We start from the raw sequence: 21,586 nt of genomic DNA, 5'->3' as shown, positions 1-21,586 counted from the left end.
TATACTGAACTGTCTACACAATGCACACTACTTTTCAACTTAGGACCGTGAGCACCCAACTGTCAATCTCTACCCAGCCAAAAACTATATAAAACAAGATGGTCTTAAGCTCATGGTGATTTGTCTGCTTCATTCTTCTAAATGGTGATAACCCCACCAAACTAACACCCCTATTTTCAAATCTGCTCTGGAAGATAGTAAGGGTTTATAAATCCTTTTCCAACACCCAGTTTACTGCCTTTCGCTAAGTAGATAAGCTGTGCCAGTCATTGTGAAAAAGTCTTTATTTTAAGAAAAAAATTTAGTTAACAAAAAATTTAACAAGTTTCACTTAGCAAAATACACCCAAAAGGAAATCACAGTACAAAGAAAGCTTTAAGTCAAGGCCTCACCAATTCCTACAGTATTAGTATTGTGTCTCAATTCTCAAAACTAACTTTTAAAAAGCTTAAACTTAACCTAAAGATTTAAATGAAAATATAAACTAGAATGAACATGAGAAATGCTTCTCTTTGCATCAGGGATCTAGCACCTTTGAGTTCGCCAGAAAAGTACATGTCCCCCAGTGTGTTCACTGTGGTGTGCTTAAAGATCCACTCAACATACTTAAAACTACTTAACTCAGATAACATCACTCTTAAGTATACTACCAAAAATGTTAATTGAGAAAAGCGGAAGAAAAGTTTTAGTTTACTCAATATTACATGCTAGAAGAAAAGTTTGCATGAGAAACACAGAAGAGGTAATTTTTTAATCCAGATTTTCACAAACTCATGGTGCAAAGTGGGTCCCCCAGCTTCCTCTAGAGTTATAAACTGCTCGACTGCTTATTGGCTGCCTGTGAAATTTTTGATTGAAATAACTCAAAACGCTTCTACAACACTAATCATATCCACCCATGCTGTTCTGACCGCTGTAGCCGGCCCCGTAACAGCCACTCACTGACTGGCTCTCCAGGCCACTATAAGTGGCCTGGGCAGCTGACACTCCCATGCCCTGCATCACCTGGCTGCTATAAGCCCCGTTGCTAGCCCCTGTTGTTGAATTCAGGAAGAGTTCTATGTATCTGTGCTGCATGTTGGCCCTGTCCTTCGACATAGCTGCCACTGCTTCTTCATGGGTGGCAAACTCAACATCAGCTTCTCCCGTCACTCTTCCATCAGGACCAATCTCAATATGAACTCTCACAGGGTTGAGTGGAGAGAAGAAGTTGTAAATGTCGTTCTCCGTTGCTTTGTAGGGCAGCCCTCTCATGTGGACGCAGTGGCCGGTGGTGCTCTGCACTGTGAACTCGCTGTCTCCGTATCTGTGGTCATACATTCCTGAGAGACAGTAGCTGAGGTCTCTCCCAAACAGGTCAGTGGTGAAGCCATAGCCATCACTGAGGCCACTGTATTCTTCATAGCCCCCATAGCCTGCACTATAGGCACCAGACCTCATCCTATCCAAGCCTGCCTGTTTTACAATGCCAATGTACCTCCGGGCTGTGCCAGGCCGGTCATAGGGCCCAGGCCTCTGCACAGACATGAACTTCAGAGGTGGATCTGAGTATGACCTAACTTCCTCCTGACTGCTCTTGAACACCTCGATATACCTGTGCCCTATTCTCTCCTTGTGCTTCCCTAGAGCTTTCTCAGCTAACTCTTGTGAGGCAAACTGAACGAAGGCCTCCCCTGTAATCTTGCCCTCCGGGTCCACAGGTAATGTGATCCCGTTTGGCACGATTTCCAACCCTGAGAAGAACTGAACAATTTCTTCCTTTGTGCATCCAAATGGGAGTCCCCGAAGCCTCACAAAGCCATCATTGGCACTGTCGGCGCTGTTTGGACCACTGTGCTTCAACACCCAATCCATCTTGGTTCTGTGTGACTTGAACACCTCAATATATCGGTGTCCCATGCTTTCCCTGTCTTTTTTCAGAGCCAATTTTACATCATCTTCTGACTCAAGTTCAACAAAAGCCTCACCACTCTGCCTGCCTTCTCTAGTATAAATGAAATGAACACCTGCAACCCCATCATGAATTGTGCAGTCGGAGAGGAAGTTTTGTACGTCCTCAATTGAGCAGGACCAGGGTAGGCCACGGAGTTTGACCACATAGCCTTCACCTCCCTCAGGGCCCAGCATCATGGACACTTGACAGGGTTGATGTCACACAAGCTTGGGCAATTTTTGGTAGCTGAAAGAAAAAAAAAACCTACTTTATACAACTTTCATTTAAAATGCATAGTAAGGTTCATTAAATACTGTTTTTTCCAATTCAGACAGAAGGATAAATAAAAGAAAACAAACCATAATGAATAGTTAACAGCTATAGCAGTATACACCTTTAATCCCAATACTGAGGAGACAGGTAGTTTTCTGAGTTCCATTTCAATCTGGTTTACATGACTGAGATTCCCACTCAAAAGAAAGCTGGACCAGGAGTCTAAATTCTAGGCCAGATTGGGCTGAAGCCTATCTAAGTCTCATCTTTTAAAAAATAAAACTCCAAAGGTGGCCTGTTTAATCCATATGGTAGGCCAATATATATAGCCGACACAGGTGTTTGTCTTATGTGCTATCACAATTATAAAGATAAAGCAAGTAAGCAAAAAACCAAGGTGGGTTATAGCACTGTAACCAACCCCTTGCCTAGTATATATGCAGTTTAACTCAACATCAAAACAAAGACCCATCACCACAAAGGCTGAGACCTTTACATAACCAATGTTAATGAGTTTTGTTTCTGTTTTTCAAGACAGAACTTTTCTGTGTATCCCTGGCTGTGCTGGAACTCACTCTGAAGACCATGCTTGGTCTCAAATCCAACTGCCTCTGCCTCCAGAGCCGAGAATAAAGGTGTGTACCACCATCACACAACTGTAAATGGCTTTTTTGGTGCACGGACAAATATAGCAGGTAGAAACCAATAGATCAGGTAATAGTTCTGGTCATCCTCAACTATTACCATGTTACATGCCCACATAAGAATGTCTCAAAAATAAAATGAGGGGATAGCAAGATGAGAGTATTCCTTGTCAAACCTGATTACCAAGTTTGATCACCAAGATAGCCCCCACCCTTCATCAGTGGATAGACTTGACTTCTGACCTCTAAATGCACTCACCTAACACTTGGAATAAACAAACAAACAAACAAATGAATAAAAGAGCGAGGCTCAGGGTGATGGTGCATACTTTTAATCCCAGAACCTAGGAAACAAGAGGCAAGTAGATATGGCAAATCCCAGGCCAGCCAGGCTACACTGTCATAGTCTGTCTCAAAACTTTAAGAGATTAGATTTAAAAAAAAAAGGGGGGGGGGGAGGCAGGAGGGAAAAGAAAAAATTAAGAGCCGGACAAAGCAAGCTAGTACACACTTGTAACCAAATTTAAAGTGAAGACAAGGAAAGATCAAGTTCACGATAAGCTCTGGCTACCTTATCACCATACCTAAACTACGAATCTGTCTCACACATATTAAACTACAGGAGTAAGAAGGAAATTAAGACCATTGACCTGTTTTGTCATTAACTTTAAAATACTGCCCAAAATTCCACTTACCTGTGTCTATACCAGATTGGAATGCCATTCTATCAACAACAGTTAAGTGGTACTAACGGCACTACTACTTAACATTGGGAAAACTTATTGACTACTGTTGGCTGAAATTGATTATAGACAGAAAATGGCATAAAGACAAGAATAGCCTGTATATCTCTCATGTTATATAAACATGCAAGTTTAATTAAAAGTTGCAGGCACATGCTAGGTATCACACCATAAGCCTCACCTAAAATCCCTGTAATGTTGCTATAATCAAGTTCTAGCAGACTTTACTTGTATACTAGGAATCAGGGTATATGTGTATATGTTGGAGTAACCGTAATTCCACCGTAATAACATTTTCAAAGCTAGGACAGTTATTGTCCCTGTTTTTTCAGGAACCAACACCCGATCATAACCTTTATGGGAAAAGGTGGTGTTTCCAGATTTAAGTTCATCCACCCTACCAGAGTGGACTAGTTTCTCATGGATTTCAGATATTTAAAGAGTTCATTTAATTTATTTTTTCTCAGTCCATTTATTTTCAAAAGCAGTCCTGAGTCCTGTATATTTGAGTGCAACCCTAAATGCTACCCACTAGAGGGCAGGAGCACTCCTCAACCCACCTTCCTTAATCTATCAGTCAGTCTCTGTAGTAAAGCTGCCCTTAAGGTTTTATCTATTAGGCCTCAAATACTAACTACCTGCATAGCTGGAAATAGTGGAACAATCTTGAAAGAATCAGGACATAAAGACCCCAAATTGGAGGTTAGTACACTCAATGAGAGGTGACATGGTTTGTGAAACTCACAATGAGATAAACTCAAAATGAGAGTCCAATGCCTGTAATCCCAGAATATGGAAAACAGTGGAATAAGTTCCAAGGCCAGCATTATCTGTACTACACTAGGCTGGAGAGAAAGAGAACAAACAATGAGAAGAGAGAGAGAGAGGAGAGAGAAGGAAAAAGCGGGTATGGACAACCACATCTACAAAACTACTAGCTGACTGACTTGCCCAGGCAACTTCAAACTCTACTTCTGTAAGGATCAGGAAACCAAGGAAAGCAAAACCACAGAAATTTCTAAGAAACTTATAAACAAGGAATTATCTGTAACTATAGCAGCTCTGCCTGGGACCCAACCTAGATAACATTCACTGAGCACTCCCTCCTTGCACTAACCCATTATCAGAAAGCTGACCTTCTCTGATCAGCTTTCTCTAGCTAATACTTGATTTCCCTTTTTCTGTAAAATCTCAAGGCCCCTCTAATGTCTCCTTTGCTTCCAGTGGTTAAAATAGCCATGTTCTTTCTAGCTGAAGCATCTGTCCAAGAAAAAGAAAAGCCTTCATCTGCCATCTTCACAGAATTTAAACATTCCTTCCTGGAAATCCTCTTTAGGATTTTTTTATCCACGGTCACATGTGGCCAGGCTCACTGATCTTTGACTGCAGACTAAAAAAAATCTACAGCTTCAAGGCCTGAATTGCCACATACAACCCTCCAACGAACATCCAACTCTTGTTTCTACAAAAACTCTAGAACTAATCTCTATAAAGATATCCTCAGATCCAACCAGCTGCCTTGAGAACCCAACTCATTCTCACACAGGACTCCAGCCCTCCTGAATTCTACTCTTTTTGAGACAGGTTTTCTAGGGCTTTACATCTAGCTGAGGCTAACCTTCTCGCCTCTAGTTGATCATGTTCACCATGCCCAGCCCTATTCAAGTATGCAGTTGATCTTATAGAAATGTTTACATTTGGAGCTGGAGAGATGACTCAGTGGTTAAAAGCACTAGCAGCTCTTCTAGGACCTGGATTCAAGTCTTAGTGCCTACAACCGTCTATTCTGTTCCTTGGTACCTGACACCCTCAGACATACATGAAAGCAAACATCAATGTACACAAATTAAGTAAATTAAAATGTTTACATCCCAATAAGCCCACCAAAAACTGAAACTACCTTAAGCAAAATAATACACTTAATGTGTACATCCTGGTGGTATGCACACCTTTAATCTCAGCCATTGGGAGGAAGAGGCAGGTGGGTCTTTGAGTTCAAGGCCAGCCTGGTCTATAGAACTAGTTCCAGAATAGACAGGGCTGAAACACCATCTCAAACTAACACTCTACCCAAAATTCATAGTCTCTACTAGGCTTTCTTAAATATGATCAGAACATTTCCATTAGCTACAATTGGGCAAAGTACACATAGCCTTCTTATAATGAAGAACTAAAACAGTACCTTTTCACACCATTAAGCTAAAGACCCCTGAATCGAATCATGGTGAGCTTGGAGTACCAGTCCAAAGGTTTTCCATAGCACTATACTCAGACTAAAGTATTTCCGTTTCTGGGGTACTGGGGACTGAACCAGGACCTTGCACATGAGAGGCAACAGGCAACTTCTCCATTACTGAACTATACATAGATCTCCAAGCTCTTAAACCTTTCAATGTAATGTCTACGGTGTCTTGTCCTTTTGCCTCATTACTTCCCAGTAGCTAAAATTACAGCCCTGTAACCACCACATAGCCTTCAATTTCCCATATTCCTAGTTGCTAAGAACCCATTCCCTGCTAACCTAACACAATCCTTAACTTCCTCTAAGCAAAACTGCAACCCAATCATATCAATCAATGCCCCACTTATAAGCACTATTTCCCGATGATTAGAACAAAGATTGTGAATAGAATCTTCAGGTTCTACAGACATTCATTAATCACTTTCTTATCTAGCTTGTATCATTTCCTTTTCTTCTCCTTGGTGCCTATAAATTCCCCCGCTCTGTTCCTCGACAATTTGACACATATAGGAATTAATACTCCCTCCAAATATCCTCTGCCTAACCTTGTCTAGCTAAATCCTGATAATCCTCCAGATATAAGCTACAATACTGCTCCAAAATCTTTTCCTGTTCTCCACAACCTGATTTGCATCTACCCACCCTTTCCTAACACCCTCTACTGTGGTTTAAAAGATATCTGCAAAGCCACATGGAACCCCCTTAAGAAAGACTGTTTTTGTTGTCCAGTTTCCTCATGCTTAGCAGACTGCTCACAAACACAGCAAGCCAAAGATTACCAAGGGATTAGCTGGCCACTTGGGGTCAACACCTTCCTTCAAACTGTAGAGCAGCTTAGTCAAAACTGAAGACATGCAGAAAGCAAGAACAAAAACACAGAAGAATTGCTTTAGATGCAGATAAGTTTGTAAGAGTTTAGGCAACGGGGCAAGAAATCATTCTTTCCTGAAACAAGTGTCTACACCTCCTTTTCTATTAGTCAGAACTTTTGTTTTCCTTTTTTCCCCTAAGACAAGGCTTCTCTGTATAGCCGTGGCTGTCCTAGAACGGGCTCCGTAAACCAGGCTGGCCTCAGAATTCAAGAGATCCACCTGCCTCTGCCTCCCAATTGCTGGACTTAAAAGCAATAAAACTCATCGGACAGTTAAAACTAAGTTTTGGATTCCTTTGCTTATTATGATGTACATTGACTTATCTTTAATAGCTTACCTTAAAGAACCACCACAGGTGCCTTCTGTAGTAAACACTTATGGAAGGTACAAGTTTTCCTTTAAAAACAAAACAAAACAAACACAAAACCCAAGATTGGTCTCATGGCCTCAGAATCCACGTATTATCATTACAGAGGGAAACTCCTAGAGCTGGGCTTAGAGAAAGCTAATCTTTGCAAGCCCCAGGACCAACAGGTTTCCATGTTGTTTTATCTTTTCATGTGTAGAGGACATCAGCAAACAACCCATTTGCTTGGCAGAGAGTAAGTGTAGGGAAAAAATCTAAATGAAAGAGGACAGAGAGCTAGCGAAGGTGGCGCTTTCTGACAAACTTCAATGCCAGCAACCCTTTCACAGAGGCAAGGCTCTATTGGAGACTGACAGTTGAGAATTTCATCTGGGGGAGGGGAGTCTGAAACACCCAAGACCATCCCATATATTTTTTCTTTTGGAAATTTACATAAATTTGGGGTTTGGTTTGATCAATTTTTCGTGGTGAAGAATATAGACATGTACTTTTCACTAACAGCCACAAGTATCCATTTGTCCAAGTTGTCCCCAAAGGAAGAGAACATGAGCTGAATCCTATGAATTCGCTGATGGTGGGAGGAGAAATGATCTGGGTTTAAGAGCACTGGTTGCTCTTTCAGGTCCTGGGTTCAATTACCAGCAATCACATGGTGGCTCAAACATGTAGTAGGATCTGATGCCCTCTTCTGGCATAAAGTCAGACACGCAGGCAGAGCACTCTTCATAAAGTAATTTTTTACAAAAATTATCTGATTAATTAAACTACATTTTCCATTTTGGAAAAGTTCGTCTTTCCTGCCCTCTTAAACTACAGGTAATTTTTTCCTTCACCTTGTCTCACAGTTCCTGTGATTACATAAGGGTAACTGTTAGAAGCCTGATTCAAAGTAGAAGTTTCCAATACTCTAGTAACCAGGTTTTCATTTAAAATCATCCATACTCCTGCCCTTTTCCCACCATTTTACTCCAGTCTTCTACTTTCGCAGTGGTATATAAAACCTGAGGAGTTTCTGGAGAGGTGGGGCAAGCAGCTGGCAGCCAGACCTGTATTAACCCACAGCGCGAGACCTGAGAATGTCAACTGTGGAGATATGCCCAGGAAAGAGCAGATGGAAAGCTGGATCTCATTAAAAGTAATGCTCGTACACCCAGAAACTCAGATTTAATTGTAGGACACGCTACTGGAACCATTTGCATCACTGCAGAAAGCTAGCACCTAATACTGTAGCCAGCCAAGGCTTACCATTCGCTCTTGAGAACTAGTGAAAATGAACTAAAATTTAAGAAATGCAGGCTGAAACTCTGCTTTTTTAACACGCTACCCACTCGGTGATACTGGTTAGACTGGATTTTCACTGCCTTCAGGTAGATCCAGGGAAGATAAAGGAGGTGCGCCCTTTGAATCCTGGACTAAATTTATCGGCCGAACAAACAGGGCGGTTCAAGCACCACCCACCTAGTTCTTTTGTTCAGGGCCCGCTTGGTGGGAGCAAAACTACACCCTCCTCCTTTACGCATCTTCGAGTTCCAGGAAGTCGCCGGAGTTCTCTGGGAGCCCGCCCTCGCCCTCCATTTTGTAAACGAGTTTTAACCTCCGGAGCGCCGGGAGCGCGTCCTGGCAGGTTCTTACTCAGAAAGTTCTACTCTTAAAACCACGAGAGCCGCGGCTAAAAGCACCACGCTCCTGCCTTTTCTGCTCTAGAACTTACCACGGAGGAAGGCAGAAGTGACTTCTACTTTCAATAAGCAACGCGGCTTACGAACCCCAACTCCACCCGACGCTTTAAAAACGCAGAGAGGTCCCGGGAAAGTCCAGGTGCATCTTCTTTTTGTTCTCAACCTGAAATGGAAGTTCAAATGACCAGGGGCAAGCGCTTTCTGCCGGAGCGGAGCCCCTAGAGTCGCGCGTTTTGGCGGGAAGCAGGGCCGAGGGAAAGGTGACGCTGCTTCGCGGCCTTCACCGGCAGTCGACCGCGCCGCGCTCAGAGCGCCGGCCGGGCAGGAAGGTCCGCCCCGGGGCCTGCGCGGGCTCGGGCGGGAGCTTCCGGGAGGGGGCGGGGCGGGGGGGATGGGAGGCTCCTGAGCCTCCCGGGTGGGGTGAGGTGGGGGAGGGGAAGGCTGGAGTAGGAACTCGCGCAGGCCGAAGAGAGGAAGGGATTGAAGCGGGAAAACTTTCAGGTGGCCAGGTCGAGTTCGCGACCGGTAACCTGAAGGCTCGGGCGCCAAGCGAGGCTCACCACGCCGAGGACGGGCGTTCAGGTCCGGAGTCCGGGAAGCAGAAACCGCGTGATCGACAGCGGCGGTCGGACTCGGGTCACGGGGTGCAGAGAAGGAAGTGCCCTGCCGGCCCGCCAATATGTCACCAATGGGAAAAGCGTGCCTGCAGGTGTGGCCCGCGAACCGTGCGATTGGCCAGCGCCGGAAATGGGGGTAGGAGGGAAAGGAAAGGGGAAGACTTCTCGCCAGTTCTCCGTAAAGCGGCGAAGTAGCCACCTGGGCAAGGTCCAAATTACCCGCTGTGGGGGGAGGGGGAGAACGACAGCACTGAAGCGGAAAAGTCTGTCAAGTAAAACCGAATCACCTCGAACTGGATACTACAGAATGGAAACCTGCCGACATGCAATACTTTGTTTTCTTCATTTGACCATGAACTCAGATATTTCCAATGCTGAAGCATAACTTTAAAAAACAACTCCACTGGCAGTCACTGGTGGCGCACACCTTTAATACCAGCAATCGGAAAAAGTGCCTTAACCCCGAATGGCTGACACCTCATGTTTGATTCCCCAGTAACTACTAGATATGTCTCCTCAACCTGTTAAAAGCACAAATTTTTAAAAATCAATTCCTAAAACCCTTATCCAACCGGCAACCCCAAAATGTTATTTTAAATTCAAAGCAGTGACTGGATATTTCAAGGACTTTATTCACCCGCCCCCCCAACAGGGTTTCTCTACAACAGCCCTGACTGTGTGTCACACTGGCCTCGAACTCTCTGCCTCCGCCTAGAATGCTTTTAGGATTAAAACAGTAGGCTACCACCAACCACGGGCCGTATATTTTTGAGGGCCCAGTGAGATAAGAAAAGGCCTTCCAAGCCTGACACCTGAGTTCTATCCACAGGACCCACACAGCGAAAGGACTTGAAGTTGTCCTGATCTAAGCACCCGTGTAGAGGCAAACATGCTAATCATATACACGCAATAAATAAACTTTAAAATTGTTACTAAGGTTATTTCTTGTAAAAAAAAAAAAAAAACTTACAGAATGTCCCAAAAGAAAAAAGAAACGTGAAACAAGTAGGGCTATTATTATTAACTGAAGCAGGTGATGACTGCAAATTAAATTCTTAGGCTTTTTTGTTTAGACTCTGATTGCTTGAATTAACTTTACAGAAGGAAATTTTACAGAAATAACCACCGTTCGGGACTAAAAGGACAAGATACAGTAAGAAATAGCCAAGGTTTTAGTAACAGCTCTAACAAAGACAAGGTAGGACTTAACCACCCTAACACTTAAAAAAGGGTAGCAAAGTATGAATGGGGTGTATTTGATTTTGGGTGGCAGGGCTGGTGACTAATTTCCAACTCAATATGGTGCTTACCCTCAGTAACTTCTGATTTGCTGAGCTTTTTGGTTAATCCTCCTATCCCATCCTCTTGAATCCTTAGTTTGTGCTCCACCATAGCTGATTTTATGGAATTGCTGTGCTTTAAAGCCAGGACTGAGCACGTTAAACACCAGAACAACTCAGCTAGTTTTTTCCACACCTCTAAATTTTAAATCTTGATACAAATGAACACTGAGCACAATTTCTCTTTTTATGTATCTATGGATATTCTAAAATAAAGGTGTTGGAATCACAGACAACGGCACTGCATATACCCTTTACACCAAAGGTTTAGGAAGCTGAGGAAAGGTTTTAATGAAAACTCTATGTCATATAAACAGGGTTTCTTTGTAGTTCCTGGCTACAAGTCACCATTCTGGGTTTCATTTGTTGTGGGGATAGAACCTAGGACTTGGGGCTTTTTATGCCTTCTCTATACTTGAACTGAATTCTCATATTAGAGGTATTTATTTATAAGCAAGGTTTTGGGTTTGGTAGCATCAAGCTAAGCATCAAGCCTGCCTCAGCTACACAGAAGTCTAAGTTTGGGAACTACATGAGACTATATGGCATTTTGTATCCTAAAGCCAACAGGAAGTCAACTGTTTCCATAAAGATGGTACAATTTGACTTGTTTTTCTTTTGGGACATGGTCTGTAGCACAGAATGGTTCTAAAACTCCTATTTCTTCTACCACCACCTCCATAGGGATACATATCTAAAATTCCAATTTTTCACAAGGCTTATTAATGCAGTAATGCAGGAGATGAATTCAAGGCAACCCTGGACTTGAAACCAGCCCAAGCTACACTGTCCTAAGGCCAAGAACAAAAAAAGAAAAATGGGGGCTGGAGATATGGCTCAGTGGTTAAGAGCACTGACTGCTCTTCCAGAGGACCCGGGTTCAATTCCCAGCACCCACATGACAGCTCACAACTGTCTGAAGATCCAGTTGCAGGGGATCTGACACCTTCACACCAATGCACATAAAATAAAGTTAAATAAACCATAATGTTTAAAAAAAAGAAAGAAAACATACTGGAGACAAGAGGGTAAGTAAAAAATTGTTATGAGGGCCAGAGAATGTGAAATGATTAAGTGATACATAATACATAAAATTCACTTAACTCAGAATCCTATTAGTCAAGAAATACCGTATACAGGCAGTATAAAGATACTAGACAGAACAGTGGCTCACACCTGTAATTCCAGCACCTGCTTAGTAGAAGCAATCGGTTAAGGAAATCCAGGTCAAACACCATTCAACTTGGAAATCAGCCTCGGCTACATGAAACTGTCTTAAAACTTTTTTGAAGCCAGGCGGTAATGGTGCACACCTTTAATTCCAGCACTTGGAGACAGTCAGGTGGATCTGTGAGTTCATGTCCAGCCTGGTCTACAAGAGCTAGTTCCAAGACAGGCTCCAAAGCTACAGAGAAACTGTCTTGACAAAGAAAAACACAAGGGGGGGGGGGACTTTGAAAAGATGGTATGGTGGCACATTTTTAACCCCAGCAGTTGGGAGGCCAGCTTGGTTTACATATCAAGTTCCTGTTCAGCAGAACCCTGTCTGTCTCAAAAACAAAAATAAATGCTTGCAATGTCAAAAATTTACAAAATGGAAAAAAATGGCATAGTTCTGCCTCCTGGATGACACAGGAGTTGAATAGGAGATCAACGAAGTCCATCGATAAATGTAAGTAGTAATAAATTAGCTTTTAGATTACTAAAAAGTGACATTTAAGGAGGCATGGTAGCAAGGGTCTTTAATCCCAGCACTCCCGAGCAGAGGCAGGCAGATTTCTGAGTTAGAGGTCAGCCTGCCCTAGACTAAGTTCCAGGACAGCCAGGAACTATAAAGAAACCCTATTTCAAAAACCCAAAAAGAATAGAATGGAAAAGGATACTACTATGTAGAGCCCTCCTTGTCCTCAAACTTTCCAGGTAGTGAGCTAGTCTAACATTTTTGTTTTGCTTGAGAAGAGATCGCCCTTGAATAGTCTAAGCTTGCCTAGAAGTTGTGGCAGCCCTAGCTCTTCCTCCCAGGAGCAACACCATAACATTAACAGAGCCGTAATTGATCTGTAGACCAGGCCTGCCCTCAAATTCAGAGATCTACCTGTCTCTGCCTCCTGAGTGAGTGCTAGGATCAAAGGCATGCACCGCCACCGCCTGGATAAATTTAACAATTTAAAAAAATTACCAGGTGGTGGTAAGGGTAGCACTCGGAGCAAAAACAGAGGGACCTGTTGAATTTAAGGCCAGCTGATCTAGAGTTAGTTCCAGGACAATCAGAGCTACACAGAAATACCCTATCTTGAGAAACTAAAAATGAAAATTATTTCATGTCTAAGAGGTTTTATATGCACCACATATATTCCTACAGATAGCTGTTAGCCAGGCTTATGTGTGCTGGGACTTGAACTACGGTCCTATGTAAGAACTTTACATAGGTCTTTAAAAAGCCCTTTTAGGGCCTGGCGGTGGTGTCGCAGGCCTCAGAGGCAGGAGGATCTCTGTGAGTTCGAGGCCAGCCTGGTCTACAAAAGCTAGTTCCAGGACAGGAACCAAAAAGCTAGAGAAACCCTGTCTCGAAAAATCCAAAAAAAAATAAAAATAAATAAAATAAAAAGCCCTTTTAAAGATTGTTAGTCTTTTTTTTTATTTATATGCCCACACGCCAGAGGAGGGCACCAGATCTCAGTACAGATGGTTGAGAGCCACCAGTGGTTGCTGGGAATTGAACTCAGGACCTCTGGAAGAGCAGCCAGTGCTCTTAACCTCTGAACCATCTCTCCGGCCCAGATTGTTAGTCTTGAGTATTTTACCTACAGGTTTGTTATAGGTACTGCATTTATAACTTGATGTATGTAGGTCTGAAGAGGACATCTGATCCCTTTTAAAAAAAAGTGGTAGCATAACATCTCAGGGTTGTTGAGAATTCAACCTGAGTTCTGTGCAACACAACAAAAGCCTTCAAGTGCACCATCTTTCCAGTCCCTGAATTTTTATCCTTAAATCAGGCTAATCTGTACTTAGATAGGGGTCTAGGCAAGCTACTCTTACCTCCACTTGAATTTTGAAATGAGTTAACAACAAAGACAGTAGTTTTCCTAAAACACTGGAATTTGGGGGGGGGCGTGGCACATGCCTTTAATCCCAGCACTTGGGAGGCAAAGGCAGGTGGATTTGTGAGTTCGAAGCCAGCAAGAGCTACTTCCAGGACAGGCTCCAAAGCTAGAGAAACCCTGTGGGGGGAAGGGGGGGCAATATGATGACAATATGATGGTAAAGTTCTGGAAATCAGTTTTCTGACAACTTTTAGCAACATTATACCTAAGTTGTTTTTAATATTGTGAACACCACAGAATCAAATCTGCTAAGCCAAAAAAAAAATCTTTCTTTCCCTATCTCATTTCTTGCCACCACTTGTCATTTTTACCTTCTGAGATAAATTTTCATTTGTTTGGTCTATGAGTTACACTGAATACACCTTCAGCTCAAAAGACGTCTAGCCTCCAGAAGACAACCAGTATTTCAGTATTTCAAACACCTTCCCTGCCTTCAAACTCAGAAGATTCAATGGCCTCTGCCTTCCAAGTAGATTAAAGGCCTAGAAACACCTGGCTCAAGAGAATCTCTTGAATCCTAGGCTGACCTCAAACTCTAGTCCATATCCTTCTCCATTGCCCACTTCCTAAGTGTTTGATTCATAAACAAGTGATTTGTGCCTTCAGGCTTAAAATAACAAACCTCCTGCTGGGTGGTGGTAGCGTATACCTTTAATCGCTCACTTGGGAGGCAGAGGCAGGGGCAGGGGGATCTCTTTGAATTAAGTCCAGCCTGCTCAACAGAGCAAGTTCCAGGACAGCCAGGGTCACACAGAGAAACGGGCAGCTTACACCTTTAATCCTAGCACTCTGGAAACAGAGGCTTGTGATCTCTGTGAGTTCGAGGCCAACCTGGTCTAGATAGAGAGTTCCAGGACAGGCTCCAAAGCTACACAGAGAAACCCTGTCTTGAAAAACCAAGAAAGAACGTAAGACAAGAAAACAGACAGATACAGATAGAAACCATTACAACTTTGTCTCTAGTTGTAAAGAATCTAAGATCCAATTCTTTTTAATTTATTTATTATGTATACAATATTCTGTCTGTGTGTCTGCCTGTAGGCCAGAAGAGGGCATCAGATCTCATTTCAGATGGTTGTGAGCCACCATGTGGTTGCTGGGAATTGAACTCAGGAACTTTGGAAGAGCAGGTTAACCGCTGAGCCATCTCTCCAGCCCTAAGATCCAATTCTTAAAATGTTTTGATGCTATGCTGTTCCCTCACTCAGAACAGTGTAAACAACCTAATAACTCATTGAAACATCAAAAATATACAGGTACACGTGCAACACAAGAAGGAATAGGAGGGGCTGGGCGATGGTGGCACACGCCTTTAATCCCAGCACTGGGGAGGCAGAGGCTGGCGGATCTCTGCGAGTTGGAGACCAGCCTGATCTACAGAACTAGTTCCAGGACAGGCTCCAAAGCCACAGAGAAATCCTCTCGGAAAAACAAAAAAAAAAAAAAAAAGAAGGAATAGGAGGGAAGAGGAAAAGGTGCAAGTAGAAGAATCTAAGGAGTATGAAAAATAAACACATTTGAAAACATAATGTGATGCCGGTTGGTGGTGGCACAACACCTTTAATCCCAGCACTTTGAAGGCAGAGGCAGGAAGGATTTTTTTGAGTTCGAGGCCAGCCTGGTCTACAAGAGCGGAGTTCAAGGGCAGGCTCTAAAACTACAGTGAAACCCTGTCTTGCAACCCGCCCCACAAAAACAAAACATAATGAAACCATGAATATACAAACACATGCTAACAATTTAAAATGTATGTCTTAAACTGATGGTATGTCAAGAAATAACTAGACACAAGTCTACAGGGCTCCCACTAATGTAAGAATCTAAACACTAACACCAAGGCTAATGAAAGCCGGGTGATGGTGTCACATGCCTTTAAAACCAGCACTGTGAGTTGAGTCAGGCCTGGTCTACAGGAGCTAGTTTCAAAACAGCTAGGCCCATACAAACTCTGTCAAAAAGGCTGTAATAACTGCACTATATTTTGATGCCAGCACCTGACAGGTAGGATTGGGCTACCCAGTCATGTATCTCTCAACCCTCACTCCCTAGCAGGGAGGCACACTCACACCCATGAAACACAGTTTTACAGAACATAGAACACTAACCATTAGAGAGTGCCTCTGTTAGGACCACAGTCCCAATAAAAAGTAACATGCAAAGGTAACTACCAATTTATAGGAAAAACAAAGAGCTGAGATTAAAAAAGAAAAATCACTCTGGCTTGCAATGAACTTCTATCGGTGCCAGATTTGGAGTGAAAAGTAATTTGTGAGATTGCTAAGACACTGTCTACTTACCAAATGAGATAGTGTCTTGTTCAGCTTGACTCAAACTTGTCTGCTGGATAGTATTTGAAGCTGTATGTGGTAGCCTGCTCTCAATCTCAGCACTGAGAATCTGAAGCAGGAGTCCTCAGTTTGAAGTCAGCCTGGGATATAGGGCAATATTGCTCTTGTAAAAATTGAAAAGGAGTCTTGGCATTGTAGCACGACTAATAAAAACCCAGAGACAGAAATTGGGGTTCAGCCTGAAGGTCAGAAAAGCAAAACAGCCAAGCTACTGGCTCTTACCTCTATCCAAAATGATGATCCTACCTCCTGGGATCTCAGATTGTGACTGTGTGGGAGCTGTCTCCTCCCGTTTTATATTCCTGTTGAGGGCTGGGATTAAAGGGTTGCACCACTACCTTATATTCCTGTTGAGGGCTGGGATTAAAGGGTTGCACCACTACCTTCTCGTTTCTATGGCAAACTACTGTGGCTACTGGAATTAAAGGTGTGTTAGCCCTGCCTAGTCTGTAAGGCGCCTCAGTGCAGCTGTTTTACTCTATGAAATTCAAGCCAGCTTTATTCATTAAAACACAAATAAAATAACAGTACAGGGCACGATGACACACGCCTTTAATCCCAGCATTCAAGAGGCAGAAGCAGGATGAGTTTGAGGCCAGTCTGGTCTACAGAGCCAACTACAGAACAGCCCTGGCTTCAATGTAGTCCATGTCTCAACAACAAACAAAATTTCCAAGTGAAGGGGGCTGGAGAGATGGCTCAGAGGTTAATAGCATTGCCTGCTCTTCCAAAGGTCCTGAGTTCAATTCCCAGCAACCACATGGTGGCTCACAACCATCTGTAAAGAGGTCTGGTGCCCTCTTCTGGCCTTCAGGCATACAGAGACAGAATATTGTATAAATAAATGAATAAATACTAAAAAAAATTTCCAAGTGAAAAGGAGGATAAAAGCATCTGCTAGAAGCCTGATGACTTCAGTTCTATTCATCCCAGAATCCACCAGCAGCTAAGGAAATCAAAGCTGTCGTCCTCTGACCTTGGCATGTTCCTGGTAGCATCTGCCCACACCCACTCACCCTTGTGTGTGTTCTACACGCTAACATTTTACATTTTTATGGAAAATTAATTCTGTTCCTTACAATAAAAGGCCCCAGTTATAATCTCCAGCAACAAATCTTTGAATATTAATTTTGAGGCAAAATAAAGTATGGTGGTCTTAAACTGAGTTTAATTCTTCCTCTAAGAACCCTCCATTAATACAAATGGAGACAGGAAGCCTTAGTAATAAAAGGCAGTTCCTGTCAGACCTAAGTCCCAATACCAATTGTGTCTCTAGTGAGTGATTTCTTACAGTCTTAAGAACAAGATTATCATTGGCACACACATTTAATCCCAGTACTAGGGAGGCAGAGGCAGGTGAATCTCTGTGTTGGAGGCAAGTTTGGTCTACAGGACCTAGTTCTCAGACAGGCTCATAGCAGGGAGATAATGGAAGAAGCAGGCGGATTTCTGAGTTCGAGCCCACCCTGGACTGCAGACTCTAAAGCTATGCAGAGAAACCTTCACAGCTCTCACAAATTCACAATCAGAAAGAGCTTTTTAAGCATTTCATGCTGTGCCTGCATCAGTGTGGCAAAATGTCACTGAACTCTCTTCAGTCTTTAGTCTCAGTAGCTTTACCAACATAGCAGAGAAGTCTACTTAACTAGGACTTTCTTTTAAACCATTTCTATTTTAATCAATGGTGTTTACTTTTTGTTTTTCTGTGTAAACAAGGCTATCCTCAGAACTTCGAGATTGGTTTGCCTCTTTCTCCCAAGTGAGGAGTACACCATCACCACCCAAACTTAGTCAAAGTTTTACTGAAATGTTGCTACTACCACCACCTTTCACCCCAGCAATCCACAGCACTCTGGAGGCAGAAGCAGATAGATTTGTTGGAGGCTAGCCTCATTTATACAGTGAGCTCCATGCCAGACAAACTAAATAGTGAGACCCTATCTCAAAAACATTTAACGTTTTTCTACTACTTTATTTTAAAGTCAAGGCGCCCAAGCTTTTCCTATGTATCCCAGTCGTGTCTTGAACTTTGCCCCCAAAGATACATACACATATAATGAAACAATCTAGATAAAAACAAAAGTTAGTTAACTACAAAAAAACCACAATAGGACAGGGGTCGTGATTCAGTGGGATACCTATTAAGGGGGAGTGGTGTTCCTGTAATGCAATCAATCTAAAGTGCAGGGTGCTCAGGAAATCAAGGTCATCTTCGGTGAGTACAGAATGCTTCCCAGGCCCAACACCCCACCCAACACCCAAAAAAGGCTTAAAAAAAAAAGGAAAAAATACTTTTTAGTTCTTCAGAGACGGTGGTGTTTGCCTATGATCACAGCTTTGGGAAAACAGAAAAAAGGCAGGAAGATCAAAAGTTCAAGCCAGGCAGAGCAAGAATATTGTTAAAAAGTAGTCAAGAGCCGCCATGCTGGAACAACCTTTAATTCCAGCACGTGGGAGGCAGAGGCAGACAGATCTCTGAGAGTTCTACATCCTGGTCTACAGAGTGAGTTAGCACAGCCAGGCTGTTATAGGAAAACCCGGAGGGGGGGGTCTAAACGAGAAGGCAGGCAATATCTGAATTCGAGGCTAGCCTGTTCTGCATAGTTCCAAGACAACCAGGAACAACGATATCATCTATTTAAAAAAAAAACCTCTTAGATATACAAAATAACAAACTACAAATCTCTCAACGTTCACTAGAAACAGTTTCTACTTTAAAATGAAAAAAAAGTAAAAAAATTAGCACTAAACACGTCATTTCACTGACCTATTTATATCTACCGAATAATCTGAGATATTTTAGTAAGAACTCTTAAAACAACTATTTAAAAGGTTACTTCGAGATTGTTCAGTGCTTTAAAGAGGCTTGTTCTCAGGATGGACCTGAGTCCATAATCTCTAAACACACAACATGGAAAAACTGACTGGCGCCACTTTTTCCCTGACCTCTACTTGGCAGCAGACACAAAAGAAACTTTATTAAAAAGACTTCACTAAAGTAGTAACAATTCCAAAATATCTTGATTTGGCCAATTAAATAACTTTTATTTTAAAACTCTCCGGTATCGCCGGCCACGCTAACGCAAGCCTTTAACCCCAACACTCAGCCGACAGGCTTTCTGTTCGGGACCAGCCTGAACTGCTGTGAGTTCTCGGACAGCCAGTACTAAGATAAAACGTTTTGAAAAACAAGCAAACAACAACAACAACAACAAAAAAAACCCACCACACTTGAAAGGGATTCGAGCTATTTACCTAAATAAAATCAAACACCACCTTGATATGGCTTCGAGCTGCCAAAAATGAGGACCTCATTCGATCCCTGGGACCCAACTCTGGAAAACCGTCTCTCAAATTGCCCTCTTACCTCTAACACCCTCGCTCACACACGAACGCAAATAGACCGAAAAAGCTGTCTCTGTTCTACGAGGTTCGAGCATTCAAAGCCACGCTGCCCGAGCTACGGAGCTGACTCCACTAAGCCGCCAGGCGGCCTCCCGCGCAGCGAGCTCGCCCAACCACTCCGCAGTTCCCGTCGCAGGCGACGGCTTGCAAGTAGTTGTAGCAGGTAAAAAAAAAAAAAAAAATTTAAGAGGCCCATTCGTTTATGCCCCGGCTGGCAGGGTCAGGAAAGGTCACGGAGGGTGCCCCGACTGGGTGTCTTCGGGCACGTGGGGCTACCTCGCGGGTACGCGCGGGGCGGCTGGGACCAGCGTCCCGCCATCTCGGGAATGCTCAGGAGAGCGCGCGGCAGGGAGGGCCAGGTAGGCCAGGCCCACCCCAAGTTTCAACAGAACCGTAAAGCTCCACAAACACATCCAAAAGTACACAGAACTGGAGGCGACAGCCGACTGACCTCCCTAGAAGAAGATTCCAGCACCACCACCACCCCCAGACGCCGACACGCCACCTCCGAGGGCCCGGATCGACAGCCGCGCCGCCACGAGGAGGAGGAGGAAGGGGCCGGCGGCGCTGCCGGGCCGGGCGTGGGCGGAGTCGTCCCTCCTCCAAGTCTTGTGAAACTCCGGGCGCCTCCAGCCACGTGAGCCGGCGCTTTCCTTTCTCAAGACCGCGACCAGCGCCCCAGCCTGCCCGGGGACCGCCAAGCGCGTCCCGCCCCAGGGGGAGAAACGCTCCGCCCTGCCCCCGGTCCCCCCGCGTCCGAGCAGCGCCTGCGGGCACGGCTCTCGGCGAAAGCCGCTCTTCCTCTCCGCCCTGCGCCTCGGAGGCAGCGTCAGGGGCGCCAGTCCTCAGTCCCCGCGGCCGGAGCCCGACCAGGGTGACTCCAGACTTCCGATCCCGTCCCCCCACTCCCCCGGCCGGCCGCCAGCCTCAGCCACGCGGCCGGACCCGTCGGGAATACCCCCAAGCTGGGCTGCCACACTCTCAACTTCGGCCATCGCCCCGGACCCCAAACCTCGGCCACGCGGTCCCGGCCCTCGGGGCGGTTTTCGCACGGCCCCGGACGTACGGCTTCCACCGCCGACCTGTCTGTCCTTCCTGAAGCCGAGCCCTGCGCCCGCGGTCCACCGCCCCAAGGGCCCGGGCGCCAGCCCACCCGGTTGGCGGCCCTCACCTCGGGCTCGTCTCCACGCTCCCACTCACATCCGGAACCTCGCCGGCCCTCAGAGCACCTAGAGGAGGGTGGAACCCCGGGGACTTGGCAGTTGTAGCTGAGGCAGTTGAGGCTTGTTTACTGTCACCATGGAAACCCCCAGACGCGGGCTCGCGGCGAGGCCTCCACCGAGCGAGTCCGCCGCGCGGCCGGCCTGCTTCTCAACTCCCGCCTGCCGAGCGCCCACGGCGCCCCCGGAAGCCCTCCTGATTCCCGGTCCGCTCCCCGCTCGACCCACGCCCCGAGCACCCGGAAACAGTAGCCCGGGGAGCCCACTTTCCCTTCCCACAGCCGGCGTGACCGCGGGCTGGCCTTCCCCCGAACCCCACCTTCAGGAAGACGAGGCGCAGTCCTCCTTCCACGACGAAGCCGGAAGGATGCAAGACCGTGGCGGGGCGGAGCCTCAAGCAGCGGACATCCGGGCACCGGCCCGCCACGGCGCCATTCTGACGAGCCCAGATCCGAGCCCGGGATTGGCCAGCCCAGCGAGGGGCGGGGCCGAGGGTGTGGGCCCGCCTCTGAATCCAGGAAAGGACGGCGATGGCGCAGGCGCACACGTTCGAGGAGCCGAGCGGGGGGAGGGGGAGGAAGGGAAAAGGGGGGAGGGGCGGGTGAAGGCGGGGGAGGTGGGGGGGGTTGGAGGGAGAGCCATGGAGAACCTCACGACCTGCGGGCTCTGGGAGGACGCTGAGTGGTGCACGCGCGTCTCCGCACCCTGAAACGTGAGCTCAAAGGCTTCAATAACCGCGTGCGAGCGGAAAACTAGCGTCGTGCCTTACGTAAAGAGAAAGACCGCCTAAGGGCGT

General features: G+C 45.2%; 1 protein-coding gene across 7 annotated transcripts; it reads right to left on the bottom strand.

The window, feature by feature from the left end:
• Positions 1–736: 736 nt before the first annotated feature.
• Positions 737–21,220, bottom strand: Hnrnpf (heterogeneous nuclear ribonucleoprotein F). Of its 7 annotated transcripts, none has more exons than XM_050148468.1 (5): positions 21,110–21,128; positions 16,115–16,245; positions 8,786–8,916; positions 7,045–7,103; positions 737–2,179 (listed from the first exon to the last, which is right to left on the bottom strand). In XM_050148468.1, the coding sequence occupies exon 5, from the start codon at positions 2,128–2,130 to the stop codon at positions 883–885; it is 1,248 nt and encodes a 415-aa protein (XP_050004425.1). In that variant the 5' UTR covers positions 2,131–2,179; positions 7,045–7,103; positions 8,786–8,916; positions 16,115–16,245; positions 21,110–21,128; the 3' UTR covers positions 737–882. The 7 variants fall into 7 exon arrangements, with proteins under 7 accessions (XP_050004425.1, XP_050004424.1, XP_050004423.1 ...); XM_050148467.1 differs by lacking the exon at positions 21,110–21,128 and adding an exon at positions 20,742–21,091; XM_050148466.1 differs by lacking the exon at positions 21,110–21,128 and adding an exon at positions 20,022–20,157.
• Positions 21,221–21,586: the final 366 nt, after the last annotated feature.

Source organism: Alexandromys fortis, unplaced genomic scaffold (genome assembly GCF_014885135.2).
Source record: "Alexandromys fortis isolate MF-2015 unplaced genomic scaffold, M_Fortis_MF-2015_v1.1 scaffold_59, whole genome shotgun sequence".
NCBI lineage: Eukaryota > Metazoa > Chordata > Mammalia > Rodentia > Cricetidae > Alexandromys > Alexandromys fortis.
Note: the sequence above shows the minus strand (reverse complement) of the source record. Positions and strands in the feature narration are given on the sequence as shown.

Excerpts from the sequence above, each read along its gene's own strand:
- Hnrnpf (XM_050148464.1), bottom strand. The coding sequence starts at position 2,130 with ATGATGCTGGGCCCTGAGGGAGGTGAAGGCTATGTGGTCAAACTCCGT.